Raw genomic sequence first — 14385 nt, forward strand, 5'->3', positions numbered from 1 at the left:
ATTTCTGATAGTTTTAATAAAGATACATTTTATGCTATAAACTTCTCTGTTCTTTCTTTGATGGGGTTATGTGGAAGCATTAAAGGAGGAAGGAGAACTCTGCATACAGGGCATTGCTACTCTGTCTACACTGACCATCTTTTTTTTTTCACTAGTGGTGAGTAGATGTAAGGCAGGAAGCTCTTCACCTTAACGTGTTCAGCTCCCTCCCACCCCCACCCCTTCCCCTTATACTTACCCAAGCTTAATTTCTATGCAGTATTGTGCCCAAGAGCAGTGGCTCTCTTCTCTCTCTCTATCTCTCCCCACTGGACATGGAGGCAGCAGCTGGAGTCATTGGCTTTCAATCACAGCCTGTGTGGAAAGAGTAGGGGGTGGGGCCGAGCCACGCTGTGTGTGTCAATGGACACACAGAGCTTGGCCCAGGATCGAGTCTGCACGAGAGCCCCCATGGCAAACAACTTGCGGGGCATTCGGAAGGGGGGAAAAGTGGAGAGCACCCACAGGGATCCCACAATAGTAGGATCGGTGCCACTCTGTGCAATACCTTTGCACAAGGCAGATAAGTATTTGTTAAAAAATAAACATTTTACCTTTCCAATCTTAAAGCACTAAGATGCATCTTGGAGGTTGTGAAGCACAAGCACTTTTTTTTCATTAAAAGTGGAAGCTTGTTCACTTGTCACAAATGTGGAATATAATAAATGGACACTAATATGGTGTATGCTCTTTTTTATTGATTTTTATTTTATGGAGAGATTTACTTTAGGGGTTCTGGGGAGTGCAGTGTAAAAAAAAATATCGCTAATCTTTCTAAGGATATTTATACAGCTGCTGTTTTATAGGAGGGTTGCTTAGTGATAAGTGCAGATATTATTTGTTCGTGTTTTCACCTTGCTAACAGAAGTGGAAAAACAAACTTTGTGGGGGGACCTTGGTGTGACAGTGTGGCCCTGCATTATTTGCAATTGTTTGCAACACAAATCTTTGTTTTAACACAATTTGTTTAACCCCTTCCCGCTGGTGGCCCTTGGTGCTTAAAGATAATCCAAATATCGGGAGGCAGAGGCAGGCATTCCGATCATGTGACCACTGTGGTTGGCTGTTACAGCGGTCACCTGATCGAAAGCTGGTGATCATAAATATACATTGGGAGCTTCCAGTGACATCTTAGTTACAGTGCTGGGAGCGCACAATGAGCACACTCTCAGCACAGAAAAGCCGTTCCCTATGGATGCAAATGTGCAGACACTCATCATTAAAGTCTTTTTATGTTAATTATAGTGCACTGTATTAAATTGTGTTTTTGGAAAGAAAAAAAATATATACTGTATATATACCCTGACAGACTGTGGGGAAGGAGGTGGGGGCAGAAATGTGGAGATGCAAAGGTGAAATATTCCTCTACAGCTGCAGACATCATACATTGATAGAAAGTGGTTGAGGGGGAGCTCGAAGGAAGAGATGTAGAGGGGAAATGTTCCTCCACAGCTGCGACATTGTACCCTGTAGGTGTAGAAGTTAAGATTTCTTCACAGTGTTGCAGACACTGTACACTGGATCTTAATAATGGATCTTAATGTTTGACTTTTGATGATGTTTTGTTGGAAAATGCCAACCATTTTCAAGCAACACCATGCAACATGGGATGTTGCTCAGCCCCTCTCCCCCCCATGCTATCTACATCTTGCAATTACATGATTACAAAACCTCACTGGGAGATGCTAACTCTGTACCTTGATGTCAGTGGTATCAAAAAGTTTCAAGTTTTGTAACACGCCAACAGATGTCAGCACAAAGCTGCACACCCAGTCACAGGGAGCACTGACCTTCATAAGTCAGTGTACCAAAAGACATTGTACTGTGTACATCAGGAGCTGTGCAACTGGTGCTATTCTGACCACGTACATTACCACGTCTGCTATTTCATCATGGACAGCAATGATGTCAATGATGACAACAACAGCAATGCTGCAATAAGTCACTCAAGGTGTTTTGAATGACAAGCGAGCTTCAAGAGCTGAAGAACATCACTAGAAGATTTTGAGAGATCAGGAAGACCTTCAGTGAGCTTAACCCCCTTAATTTTAAAACCATTCAGCAACTTGTGCATGAGAACAATCACACGTGCCACTCAAAACACCTTAAATGGCTCATTGCAGCATCGCTGTAAACTTGCCAAATCATGTCATAGACTCTATGGCAGATTTGCCCATTTTCACGCAGAATTTAACGCTTGCTCTTGGTTCTAACTTGCTGTCTATGATGAAATTGCAGATGTGGTAATGAACATGGTCAGAATAGTACTACTTGCACAGCCCCCAATATACACAGGATGATGTCTTTTGGCACAACGACTTATGAAGACCATTGCTCCCTGTCACTGTGCGTGCAGCCTTATGTTGCCATCTGTTGGCGGTTTACAAGACTAGTCTTGAAACTTTTTGTTTCCACCTTGTAACACAAGAGGGGCTGAGTGACACCATGATTAGCATGATGTCACTCGTAACTAGTTGTCATTGCTTGATAACCAAAGCATGGATAGAAGTCAAACATGGTGCTATGCATTTATCAAGGTACATGTGGCTGTTTATAATTTACAGAGTAATTCTAGGTTAAACTTATGCTTTAAAAAGGAATGGTAGCTTAGAGTGCAGCATCAGTTTTTGCCATAATGTGAAATATGCACAATGTTCTTGCACATTATGACAGACTTATCTCTAGGTTTGTCCTCATCCAGCACACAGCCACTGACAGCCACTGAAATCTTCTTGGTTGCTTCTTCGACTTCTCTGGTCAGCCATTGGGTGGCCACTGATGATGAAGTAAGTCCTGCACCAGCTGACTGGAGTTACATTGTTCCAGAACTATCTTACATACATGCAGAGAATTGGCAGTGAGTGTATATTGTGCTGTGTATACGTAGCAGGCAGATGCACACAAATAAACATTTCCACACAAAATCAGAACAAGTTTTTTTTGCATGCTTTTTCTGGCAAAAAGCTTTACCCGCTAGCAATGTTTTAGGCCTTGTGTCTGCTTTAAGTATTTATATTTAAAACAATGTGGGGAAAGTTGTATGGCTAGAGTTCTGCTTTAAAACATTACACAGTTAGACGCTGTTGGAAGTGTTTTTGTTCACTGCTGTACACAATTCAGGTTTGCTAATTGTTCAAAAAAGTATTTAAAAAAATAATTATATATTTGTCTGCAGAAAAATAAGCTTAATATAAGCATTCTAATTAGCTTAATATTTGTCATTGGAGAATAACAAATGTGAAATAAAGACTACAGCTGGCCATACCATTATAGATTTATTTTATTCAGCTTGCAGGCAGAATGAAAAAAATATAACAGATTCTTTTATCCATGCTAAACAGTGCTAATGCATGAATCTCCTCCACTGGCTATTGTATTCTGACAGCGAGTACCAATGGCTGTCAGAATACTGAAACAGTGGCTACATTTGACTGGACGAATCCCCCCTGATCGCTATTTTATATTGACAGCCAGCCCCCGCGGCTGTCAGAATAACTAAACAATGGCTGCAGCTGATAGGATGAAGTCACTGCTCGGCCAACAATTTGCATCTAGCTCCTTCCAAAAAAGTCTATTGAATGATTGACTTTTGCCAAGCTGGTTGGTACTGGGGCACCCAAGCTTGAATTTTGGTTGATTCAGCAAGAATCTGCCAAAATTCAAACCATGTATGGCAATTAAGGCCCATGTCATACTTAAGATCCTGTTGCTGGCGAGAACTTGGCAATAACAGGATCAATTGACAATGTGCAGACAGAACACTAATCTGCTTTATATGTGTTACTCCCTCACCAGCTGAACAAGCGGGGAGAGGCTCCCTGGGTGCCAAAAATGCTGCAGAACAAAAAAAAAAACAAGATATCTAACTCATCCAGCAGGCAAGGAGGAGACACATGTGAGCACGTGAGCGCTTCACCTCCCTGCTGTCTCTTCCGTATCAACTGAATTTTTTTCTAAATGCACATAATATAATTGGATACTACTATTTTATAAGTAAAATTGATCCAGGAAATATCCGATTGCCTGTTGGGGGATCAGGGAGGAATTTCCTGGAGCAAATTGGATAATGCTTTATTGTTGTTTTTTTGCCTTCCTCTGGATCAACTGTGGGTATAGGATAGTGTATATCAGGGGTGTTGAAATGGCCCTCCAGCTGTTGCAGAACTAAAAGTCCCATCATACCCCTGCCTGTGTGAGCCATGCTTGTAACTGTCAGCCTTGCATCGCCTCATGGGACTTGTAGTTTTGCAACAGCTGGAGGGCCACCAGTTTGACACCTGTGGTATATATGGAGGTTTTCTATTTAAATGTGTATTTTTTTCTATTTTGGTTGAATTGAATGGACTTTTGACTTATTGCAACCAGATTAACTATGTAACTATTACATATGAATTGCAATTGTGATATCGGTCAAATTATATTTTTATTGAGGCTGATTGTGCATCTATTACCAAACTGCAATGGTACTAATTGAAGAAGACAATGAGCAATGTGTGACGCTGAAGTCTGATTAGCTGTTAAGGGAAATGTACATCACCGCTCTTTATATTGTATCAAATAAGCGTTTAAAGCAAATTTGTTATGTATAAAATGACAGCAACAGTGTGCAGAAATGCAGATTGAAACAATGCATTTTTCAAACTTGTGTTGAATTTGCTTTAAATAAAATCAAAATCCAGTAATACTGGTACCTTTTGTTTAAATCTCCAGCCCTATAGCAGAGCCTTGCAGAATCAGAAATGCTTGATCTTGCTCTGTGATTGCATATAAATATTCAATATGGCAGCAACTATGGTGAATTTATATAACACTGTAACATGTTGAAACAGAAACATATCACTTTATCTAATTAATGAACTGTCCAAATGCTCTTTTTTGTGACAGATTGCATTTACGCTTATCATAAATCTATGATGTATGCAGTGTATAGATATGATATGCATAAATATGTCCATAGATATTTTAATGCAAATATATTCATAATGATATCCATAAAAAATGTACTAGAGACAAAAGTTCACTATGAAAGACATCCATTTTACTTATTTATCCGCAAAATACAAATTTTACCTTGATACCAGCAGGAGAAACGCCTTCAATTTTTTATCCATATATGTTCACTACAGACAGCTGAATAAGGTCCCTTAAGATATACAGATGTATTTAATTTATATAACATCCTGCCATCTAGGGGCGACAAAGTCCAGCTTATGCCGCTGTGAGCTTCTGTTATTATTGGTTAGAAAGAAATGTTTGTTCTCCCTCTTTTACAAACTTTCCATTCAAAATACTAATAGAAATAAACTACAAAATAAAATTCAAATTATACATAAAACCAACTGAAGCACTCCAAGCAAGAACAATATTATTTTGACTAGCACAAATGCGTAAAAAGTAAAAGCAGGAATGGATAACTCTAATGTTTAAAAGACAATGGGTGTTTTATTAAGTGTTAAATTCCAGTATCACATTCTTCCAGAAGTCTTGGATTGCTTAATATCTTTGGTTAAAATAGGGGTGATTTACTAGTTTTTTTTTGGAGCAAAGTAAGGACAAATGTGGTGTAAATAGGTCTAACATTTTACAGTTTTCACTGTATAGCTGGCTAACAACTATACATGGACACATGTATAGTTGCCTCCAATGATCCTACAAGTCACAAAATGTTGCCGACCAGGGGCTTAAAAAGTCCTCATAAACTATATTCTGTCAGTCATTCATTTGGAAACCAAACCAACCTACCAGTTGAGTCATAGTTAAAGAGACAATATCACTTGGTTCCCCCATACCTGAAACGTCTGGGTATGGGATAGCACGTGACCAGGTCCCAGCAGCATTGCTCAGACCTAAAAACCATTTGCAAGGCCTATATGACTGAGGGTGTGATGTTACCGGTCCCCTGGGTCAGTGACACTTCTGATTTGAGTGCTGAAGTAGTATAGTAGTAGTATAGGTGAGTATATGGGGGTTGAGGGATGTTCTTTGCACACACACACACTGTCCCTTTTCCCTGCATGGACAAGGTAACAGTGTCTCATTAAGCAGCAAAGTGTAGCAAATTGCCAGTTGTTGCTGACATCCAATCAGATTTCAGATTCAATAGTATAGAGAACAAAATATAGTATGTGATTGATTGTTCAGCAGTACAGCATTTTGCTTAATGACCAGTTCATGCCATAGGGTCCTTCTTACTGAAATAGTAGCTGTGAGTGCGTGCACATTATTACTACCAGTGTCCTGGCATTGACTTTTATGAAAGTCGATGGTAAAATTAATATGTGATCTTTAAAAGCCAGTGGTATGAGGCTTTTACAATAATTGCTAAAATCCCCAAAAATCCATTGTTGAACCATACATATATCTATTTTCCACTTATTTGGCCCCAAAAATTCTAGTAAATTACCCCCATTGATAATGCCGCAGCTGCACAGCCAGTGTCCAATACTATCACAGATACAAATATTCTATGGAGTCTTCTATCAAAACCATCTTGGGTAAATTAAAAAAAAAATACTGTGAATTTGATGACATCACAGCACATGGCACACTCGGAACAAATGAAGTACTCTGCGTTTAGGCAACAGCCTTTATTCATGTACAAGTGGCTTATTAATTTAAAAAAAAAAAAAAAAAAACTGAAATAATACATATAATTTAAGTTCCTGAAAGAAACACATGGGAAGAACAACACACATCAGTATTGTTAAATTTATGTTATAGGAGGGAAATAAAAGGCAAACAAAACACATACAGTTATCTGAAAGGGATTTTTCTTTCTAAGAGGAAGATTGTGTTTTATACCTCCATTGTACAGTTTACAGGTAATTTATGATTGTAGATCTATGCAATATTTTCTAAGTCTTGTATACTCTGGGGTGTTTCCTTTGAAAGTGTGAAAGTGTAAATGTTGGGCTTAAAATCAAATTTCAATTGCCACTACGCTTATTTTCAGTTCAATAAAAGAAAGTTGCCTGGTTTATCTTCATTGTTATATATAGCACAAGTCTAAATGGTAACTGTTAATACCACCTGAGGCTCTGCCCCAAAAAATGCCTTAAATACAAAGGGATTGCAATAAAAGCAAAACAATAAAATAGCATTGCCAGCACAAAAGCTGGCAAGGTACAATTCAGTACGTTAAAAAAATTTCATTTTACAGAAAGTGACTTCATCACAAAATTGTGCTTTCGATAACTAAACTGGATCACCTTAGAGGTAGGCAAAACTTAAGCTCTCCAGCGAAAATACATTTCCCAGCCCGCCACTGGCTAGCAGGATGTGCTAAGACTTGCAGTTCAATGACAGCTAGAGCATCACAGGTTGCCTTGATACTACTCATTCTTTGAGTTTTGTTCTCAGTTACAAAAACTGAGGGCAGACTGTCATCCATTTTATCATTCATTTATCTGGACGCCCCTGTGAAATCTTATGTACTAAACTAAGCTCTGCTACAATTGCACTTACATTTTCTGCTGGTTACATGACTAACGATATTTTGGACTGTCATTAAAATGACAAACTTCTTCAACTACGGTTTGCTGTATGTGTTGCTGAGTTGCTAGGTAAACTTCAAATATGGCTATATATCTTGTAGTTTTTTTTTTTTTTTTTTTTTACAATTCCCTAGAAAGAACCCTTCAAAAAGGCAAGTTACTGCTAACAATACTCGTAAACTCGGTTATATTTGCATATCATGGACACATCAAAATGTTAAAAAGGTTTATCACATGGAACATGGTTTCATAGTTATTGTTAGTAAAATGTTCGTAAAGCTGGCCATACACAGGAATTTGAGTTATTTGCAGGCAAATCATCCAACTATCCATTGAATATTTTTTTTTTTTACTTAACAATCACATCCTCTAGTCACTACATAGTATATTGTAAAAGCATTGTAGTGATCCCTATAAGCCTTATCATTGCATCACAACAGAGTATGATGCAAATTTGGGGGGAAGGGGTGCAGCCTTTTGCATATGCAAAAGTGGAACTGAGCTTCTGTGACCCCTACCCTCCATCAGGGACCCAGAGGACGATAATTTTATTCCAGTGAGTTAGGACACTTTTTATGATCTCCCTCTCCTCCCCATGCTGAGTGGAAGTTATTGGAAGCCTCACCAGCCACAAAAAAATACATTGTGCTCTCAATTCTAATAAGAAAAGCAATACTAGGGGGCACAGTGCTATAGAATCTCACTATTGAGATCCCATGCTGTTGTAACCCAAAAATGGTGGTAACTAGTGTTAGATATTTATATAATTAGAACCTGTTGCATTTGCTTTTCTGCGAATGGCAGTGCCCCTAGATTATTGGTTATCATAATCTCTCTTGAGGCATAGATTATCTGACTATCAAAATTATTTAAATTGTTCATACTTTTCTCTCTATATATGGTCAGCATACTCTTGGTTCCTTTAACTGATACATTCCAACCAATGTCATACAAAATAAATGCCCTTCATGTATTTATGTACAATGGATGTCAGCTCACCCAAGTAAATACAAGTGTAGGGTTAAGTAAAAAAACAACTTAACCTTGATGGTTATCCTTGGGATATCACTAACCTTGATCTCAAAATGAATGCAGTTTAACAAAACAGCTACCCACATACAGTTTGCAGCAGCACAAGAATGAATTGTTCCCTCCCCACTATGAACGATAAAACCCTGCTAGCTCAATGTTTATTTTATATTAGAATGCTGTACACAAGCTTGTTAATTTTCACAGATTGTTCTTAAAGAGTCTGAATAATAGCTCATATAATTAAAAATACACATTAAAAAAAAGACTTTTACAAAGAGAAAACAGTTATTTCAATTAGCAAAAGCATGGAGTTCTTCATGGACCGGGGCAATATTTTTTTATATTTTATTTTATACAAAAAAAAAAACTTGTACTTATTTTATTATTCAAGGACTTTAAAATATTAGCCAAGCTATCAAGGAAAAAAACACATTTTGGCTTAAATTACCTACAAAAAGCCACAAATGTTTGCAAACTTCATTTAACTTTTTATATGAAAATAAGCAAAAATGTAATGTACATAATTTATATCTTTTATATATTAAGTGATGTATACCCAGAAAAGAACAACTAAAATATGTAAACTGCCAAAAACACTGAGAAGTATGACCCTACTTTTGTTCAGATAAGTGCCATTTTTAATTTTTTTATTTTAATGTATTTCTGTGTGTTTTCAAAGTTTACATCGGTTAGGTGGCCCAGCCGATCAACATTTCTCCATAGCCACCCGCTGCTGGGTTTGTCCAAAACTTCTGTACATTTGACCATATGTTGCATGACAGCTGCTTTCTCTTCTAGAAAAAATTTGCCAGTTCTGGCAAAAGTTTCCTTTTTTTTTGTCTATTTACATGTAAATAACGTTGAACCTGCAACATAACACTATCTATTGTAACATACATTTTGCAAAGGGAGCACAACAGTGAAAAAAAGAAGTTAGCTTCAAAACCTATTTTGTACAAGTTTTCTGTTGATAGCTTAAGTGCTAAGCTTGTTCTTTCAGCAGTTCACTTTTCACTTTACCCCTAGACTGAATCACTGAGGCATTTAAAAGTACTTTTACAAAACAGAGTACCTGACTTTATTTTTTTTTTATTTCCCCACACACGGCACATATAAAGTATATCGACCCACCCACCCTGCCCCATTCCCATTAAGGTATAGCACACACACTGCAAAAAAAAAAAAAAAAACTAATATATAATGATAGTATCATGTTGCCCATCCTTCAGAGAGCCGCATGCGCTTGACTGAGGGGCTTTCTCTTTCGTCCGGCGATGGTCTGGTGAGTCCAATGGGGGAGTGAAAGTCGTTTCGGTGGTCTTCTCGGTCACTTCCATCGTATGAACTGCTACAGCTGCTCAGGCTGTCAACAGGGGACCTCCCAGCCTCGTGGCGCGTGTGTTGAGGATATCCCGAAGGTGTTGTGGTACGGTCTCTAGGAGGAGAAACAGGTTCTGACTTGATGTGGAGGCTTTGAGCAGAAGGCAGGGAGAGATTTGTACTCTGAGATAAGTGAGTGCTAGTGCAAGCTCTGTAGGAGGAAAGGAAACGCAGTTACAGAATGAGGAGGCTTAAAACGCCTCTAAACTCACTAACTCACAAAACAGACACTTTAAGCAGCAAGACCAAACATTTGTCATTTCTTTTTCATAGATTTACACCAATGGAGCTTATTTAAACTGTTCCTTGGTTACACTGCTCTCCAGGTCCCCCCTCTCTTCACTAATCACCTATTAGTAGAAGTAAAATGTACCAAAAAAAAAAGGTTAGAGTTTGTACTTATCTCACCCTGATTTCTGCCAAGTAGATACTGAGGAATATTGTGCAGCCAAAATCTTGCGAGAAGATCCATCTTGCAATAGACTGGAGTGACTTTTTGCAAGATTTCACTCTGCATTACCCAGAAAACTTCCCAGAAAGGCAGTAATGTCCTTCTCAGCAATGGGGAAGATGGGGTGTAAGGTAAGTGTAAATCTAGCTTTTTACAAGTAACTTTGACACCTGCTAACAGTAGGTGACTTATAAAGGGGGAGGGGACCAGGGAAATTTGAGCACAATCAACTGCAGTATCTCTCAGTAACCAATCAGATCCTGGTTTTCCCAGGAGTTAAAAAGAATGTAAGATGAACTGAAAGGATTGCTATATCTTACTTCACTTTTCATACTGCTGTTTGCTGTGGAACATGATATGTCTTCGGAACAGTTATACTAAAACAGTGAGGACTTAGTAGGGGGCATCACCAGGGCTGCTGTTAGATATCACAGGCCCCAAACAGCCTATCTGACAGCCCCCCCCCCACAAAAAAAATATTAAAATTATATTTTCATTAAAAAAACACTAAAATTATTATTGGCGGGCAGCAGGGGGATTCAAATCCTGGACAGGGAAGGGGATTGGTAAGGGGTGGGGGGCAGGCAATTACAGCAACTGAAAGCCAAAGGGAGGGGGAGAAGGATAAGGCAGCTTTTAGCTGCTGCAGGAAAAGACATCCAGGGGATCAGCCTCCTGCTTTACCAATCCCCCCTCTACTGCCAATATCTGACTTCACTGCTGCCTGGGTCCCATACAGAAGGACCAAATGCTGACCTGCAGTCAAAGACACATGCTTGGCCCTTATAGGGCTACCCACTTTCTCATTTAGACCATGTTCTCCCCCCCAAAAAAATCAGTAATTACTGCACTATGACCAATGTATCCTTTTCAGTCCTTTGTCACCTGCCATGGCAATTGGGGTGCTCTAAAATTGGCGTTTTTTTTTCCTGTTAGGGGGGCCAATAAAATATTTGCCCTGTGATTTTTAGTTATGCCCCTGAATACAGCTTTAACTGAGGTCTGTAGGAGTAGTCACCAGACAGAATCTTTCAGGTTTTTATTGAAGTGTCTCTATTGAGGAGGTCTCCTTTTCCTAGTCTGTTCCAGTGACAGTGGTCATAAGTTCAAGAAGTAATGGGAAAACTTCCCAATAGGGACAGACAGAAGTTCCAAATCATCACCCCACTATGTCAAATACAATATTTTTTTCTGGATTTCCACTTTAAGTACTTTAAAATTATTTATATCCTATGCATACTGCTTTATTCAATAAGGCTACATACAGCAACCCTTAACAACCAATTAGTAAAAAAATTGCCACTGATATCACTTCAAAAATTCCACTTTATTGAACAGAACTAACAAGTAATAAAATAGCTTTATTAGCGGATTTCGCACTGATTAGTAACTGTCCTTGGGTATAAAAAAAAGTTTAGGAAGTGACAAGCACACAGCAGGCATGCCAGCCATTTCTCTAGTTTTAAGCTACGTTTGGTCAGCTGCTTAAAATGTCATGTCAAGTTTTTACCTTTAATTACATTTGGGGATAGGAAGCATATGGAATGTAACTGGTAAGCACAGAGCTATTTGTTTGATTTCTTAGATAACCTAAAATAAAATTTGCATGAAAGAGCTACAATTACCATTAACAAATGTGCAGTTAAAAACTTCTTATATTTGAGGAAAGACTTCATACAGAATAAATAAAGAACACAAGCCAGTGTGTGAAGACCCAGGATTGCACAGGAAGATAGCGAATAATGGTAAACAAACTCTAAGAATCTAAGAATCCCCTTTTGAGATTAAGTATAATGGTGCGTGAGGATGAAATCTTTCATAGGTTGGGATGCTGCAACTCCTTCTTCTCCTTTTTGTGCATATATATATATATATTGTATATGATCTTTCTGTCAGTTTAAATGCAATGAGAGAGCCTATTGGAGTTCTTTGAGTTATTCTTTAATTACATACACAAATACATAATAACCTTAAGCATTCATAATGAATACCGGTATTCCTAAAGTTGTAGCAGTTAATATTAGCTATGCTGCCTGATTTCACTGATTGAACAGCAGTTTAGGCTAATACAAGATAATCTTGCTTACTGCAATAATTTGTCTAAAAGTGCCCCCTGCTGGCAGATTCTGCAATGTGCACATTAAACTATATTGTACACACTAACAATCTTCACCCTTATTAAAGTCTTAGATGCACATTTAAATTCGTGTAAATGTTTAGGTAAAATAATGTTGAATGTAAGCTAAGTAATTGAAGTTCATTGGGCAGATTTACCCCTCTAATTGTCCTGATATCCATTGTCACCACGAAAAAGAGTAAGAAATCCAACATTTTAGAGTTGTCCCCAGAACAAGAGTCAATAGGAAATCTTCAAATGGGGACACTTGTTCTGGAGACAACTGACTAAGTTGGAAATGACCCTCACTTTAGACGAGAGATACACTGTGTAGGTTGTGTACACCCTATTAGTTTATGTCATCATCCCATGCAAGTATGGTAAGGTGAAAACAACAACTAAAAGTTACCTAAAATGTTCCACCCTTGCCTAGTTCCCTGCATTGTGCATATAAAGAGTGTGTGTGATTTATAGATTTAGTTCCTTTAAAATGCTCATAAGGGTGAGTAACTTCTGCACTCAAAAAGCCAAGTCTTATTGATTCTGGGAATATAAATTGTCTGGCCAGGTTTCAATGGCCCATTTAATTGTTGTTTCTTCCTAGAAATGAGTCAATCACAGGGGTATTTGCTCAAGACATAAACCTGTATTCTCAGCTGCTATGCATGTCTTTTCTGCTACTATTCTAAAGAATGATAATCTAATGATGGGATCTTTCAAAGGCCAGCTTAGGTGCACATGTTCTTTACCTGCATTATCAGGGGACCTATATTATCTAATAGAAAGCGGGTAATAAAAGCTTCTCACAGTTTTAATTTCTACATATACTGATGAATTTTTTGCTTTTATGGTTAGTGGTTCTTTAAGTTAGAGTTGAAAAGACTACAACAATAACATCAAGTGCAAATGTTTATTTTCCCTATATAGTCATACATCAGAATTACAGCTAAAACAAAATGCCTTTACATTGGACCTGTCTCTAATTAGCTGCAACAAACAAGCACTTTGAAAAATATATGTTCTGGATACTGGCGTTTTGTGACAATAACTTTAAATTATCAAGACCCTAAGTACCCATGGTAAGATAATTACCGGAAGATATCAAAATGCTGGCCAGAAGGATTACAAAGAGCACAGTGCATTGAAAACCATATGTCATTAAATGCTTATTGTCTTTGTCTACCATGCAATTGTGAACCACTTTAGAGCTCTGCTTGTGTGCTCTTCTTCCAGAATAAATGTTGCTCTACGCTAAGCTGATTTGACATGCTCACTCTCATTAAGGTGTATGTAGATTACATGTGTTTGTCCTTGTTACCAGTAGTAGGACCTCTTACTTAAGCCTAAACTTATCTGGCCACTAAAGCACAAGTACCCTTGTGCTTTACAAAATATTACATACACATACATATGTAATAATTCTGTCCTATAGCAGATATTGAAATTTGTATTATACGGAACACTTTAACATTTTTATATAGCTGAGTGCAAACTATTTTTAAATCTGAAAAAGTGTAAGTGTTCCTGTTATCAGGCTGTTTATCATGGGAAGAATATGAAGGTTGTCATAATTGACTAGTACTTCTACACATGCGTAAGGGCCGGGAAAAGAAAAGAAAAAGTAAACAAAGAAACAACCTTCATAGATGGGTATATAAAAGTTTCAGTTTTTTGTCTCATTTGTGCTAAAAATTAACCTGTGCCAAAATTGTGCACACTAAAGTATTAACATATTCTGAACAAGTAGAAAAATAATTTTAAAATAAGCCTTCATTAATTTCTGTAAGTATAGGCATTGTCATACCTCCCAACTGTTTGAGATGGGAAGGAGAGACATCTATTAGCAAAAGTATGTAGGCATAAGACACACCCAC

At 37.9% G+C, this 14385-nt stretch overlaps 1 protein-coding gene across 16 annotated transcripts in view; it reads right to left on the reverse strand.

The window, feature by feature from the left end:
* Nucleotides 1-5461: 5461 nt before the first annotated feature.
* The window catches only part of MEF2C (myocyte enhancer factor 2C), a 363817-nt gene continuing 354893 nt past the window's right edge, over nucleotides 5462-14385 (reverse strand). For 12 of the 16 annotated variants that reach the window (XM_073624480.1, XM_073624478.1, XM_073624487.1 and 9 more), the window contains one exon: nucleotides 5462-10095. In XM_073624480.1, the coding sequence (XP_073480581.1) occupies nucleotides 9774-10095 (322 nt within the window). In that variant the 3' untranslated portion in view covers nucleotides 5462-9773. The remainder of the gene's footprint in view (nucleotides 10096-14385) is intronic. The other 4 variants (XM_073624490.1, XM_073624482.1, XM_073624489.1 and 1 more) reach the window with 1 other exon arrangement.

This window comes from Aquarana catesbeiana, linkage group LG01, assembly GCF_042186555.1.
Source record: "Aquarana catesbeiana isolate 2022-GZ linkage group LG01, ASM4218655v1, whole genome shotgun sequence".
Taxonomy (NCBI): domain Eukaryota; kingdom Metazoa; phylum Chordata; class Amphibia; order Anura; family Ranidae; genus Aquarana; species Aquarana catesbeiana.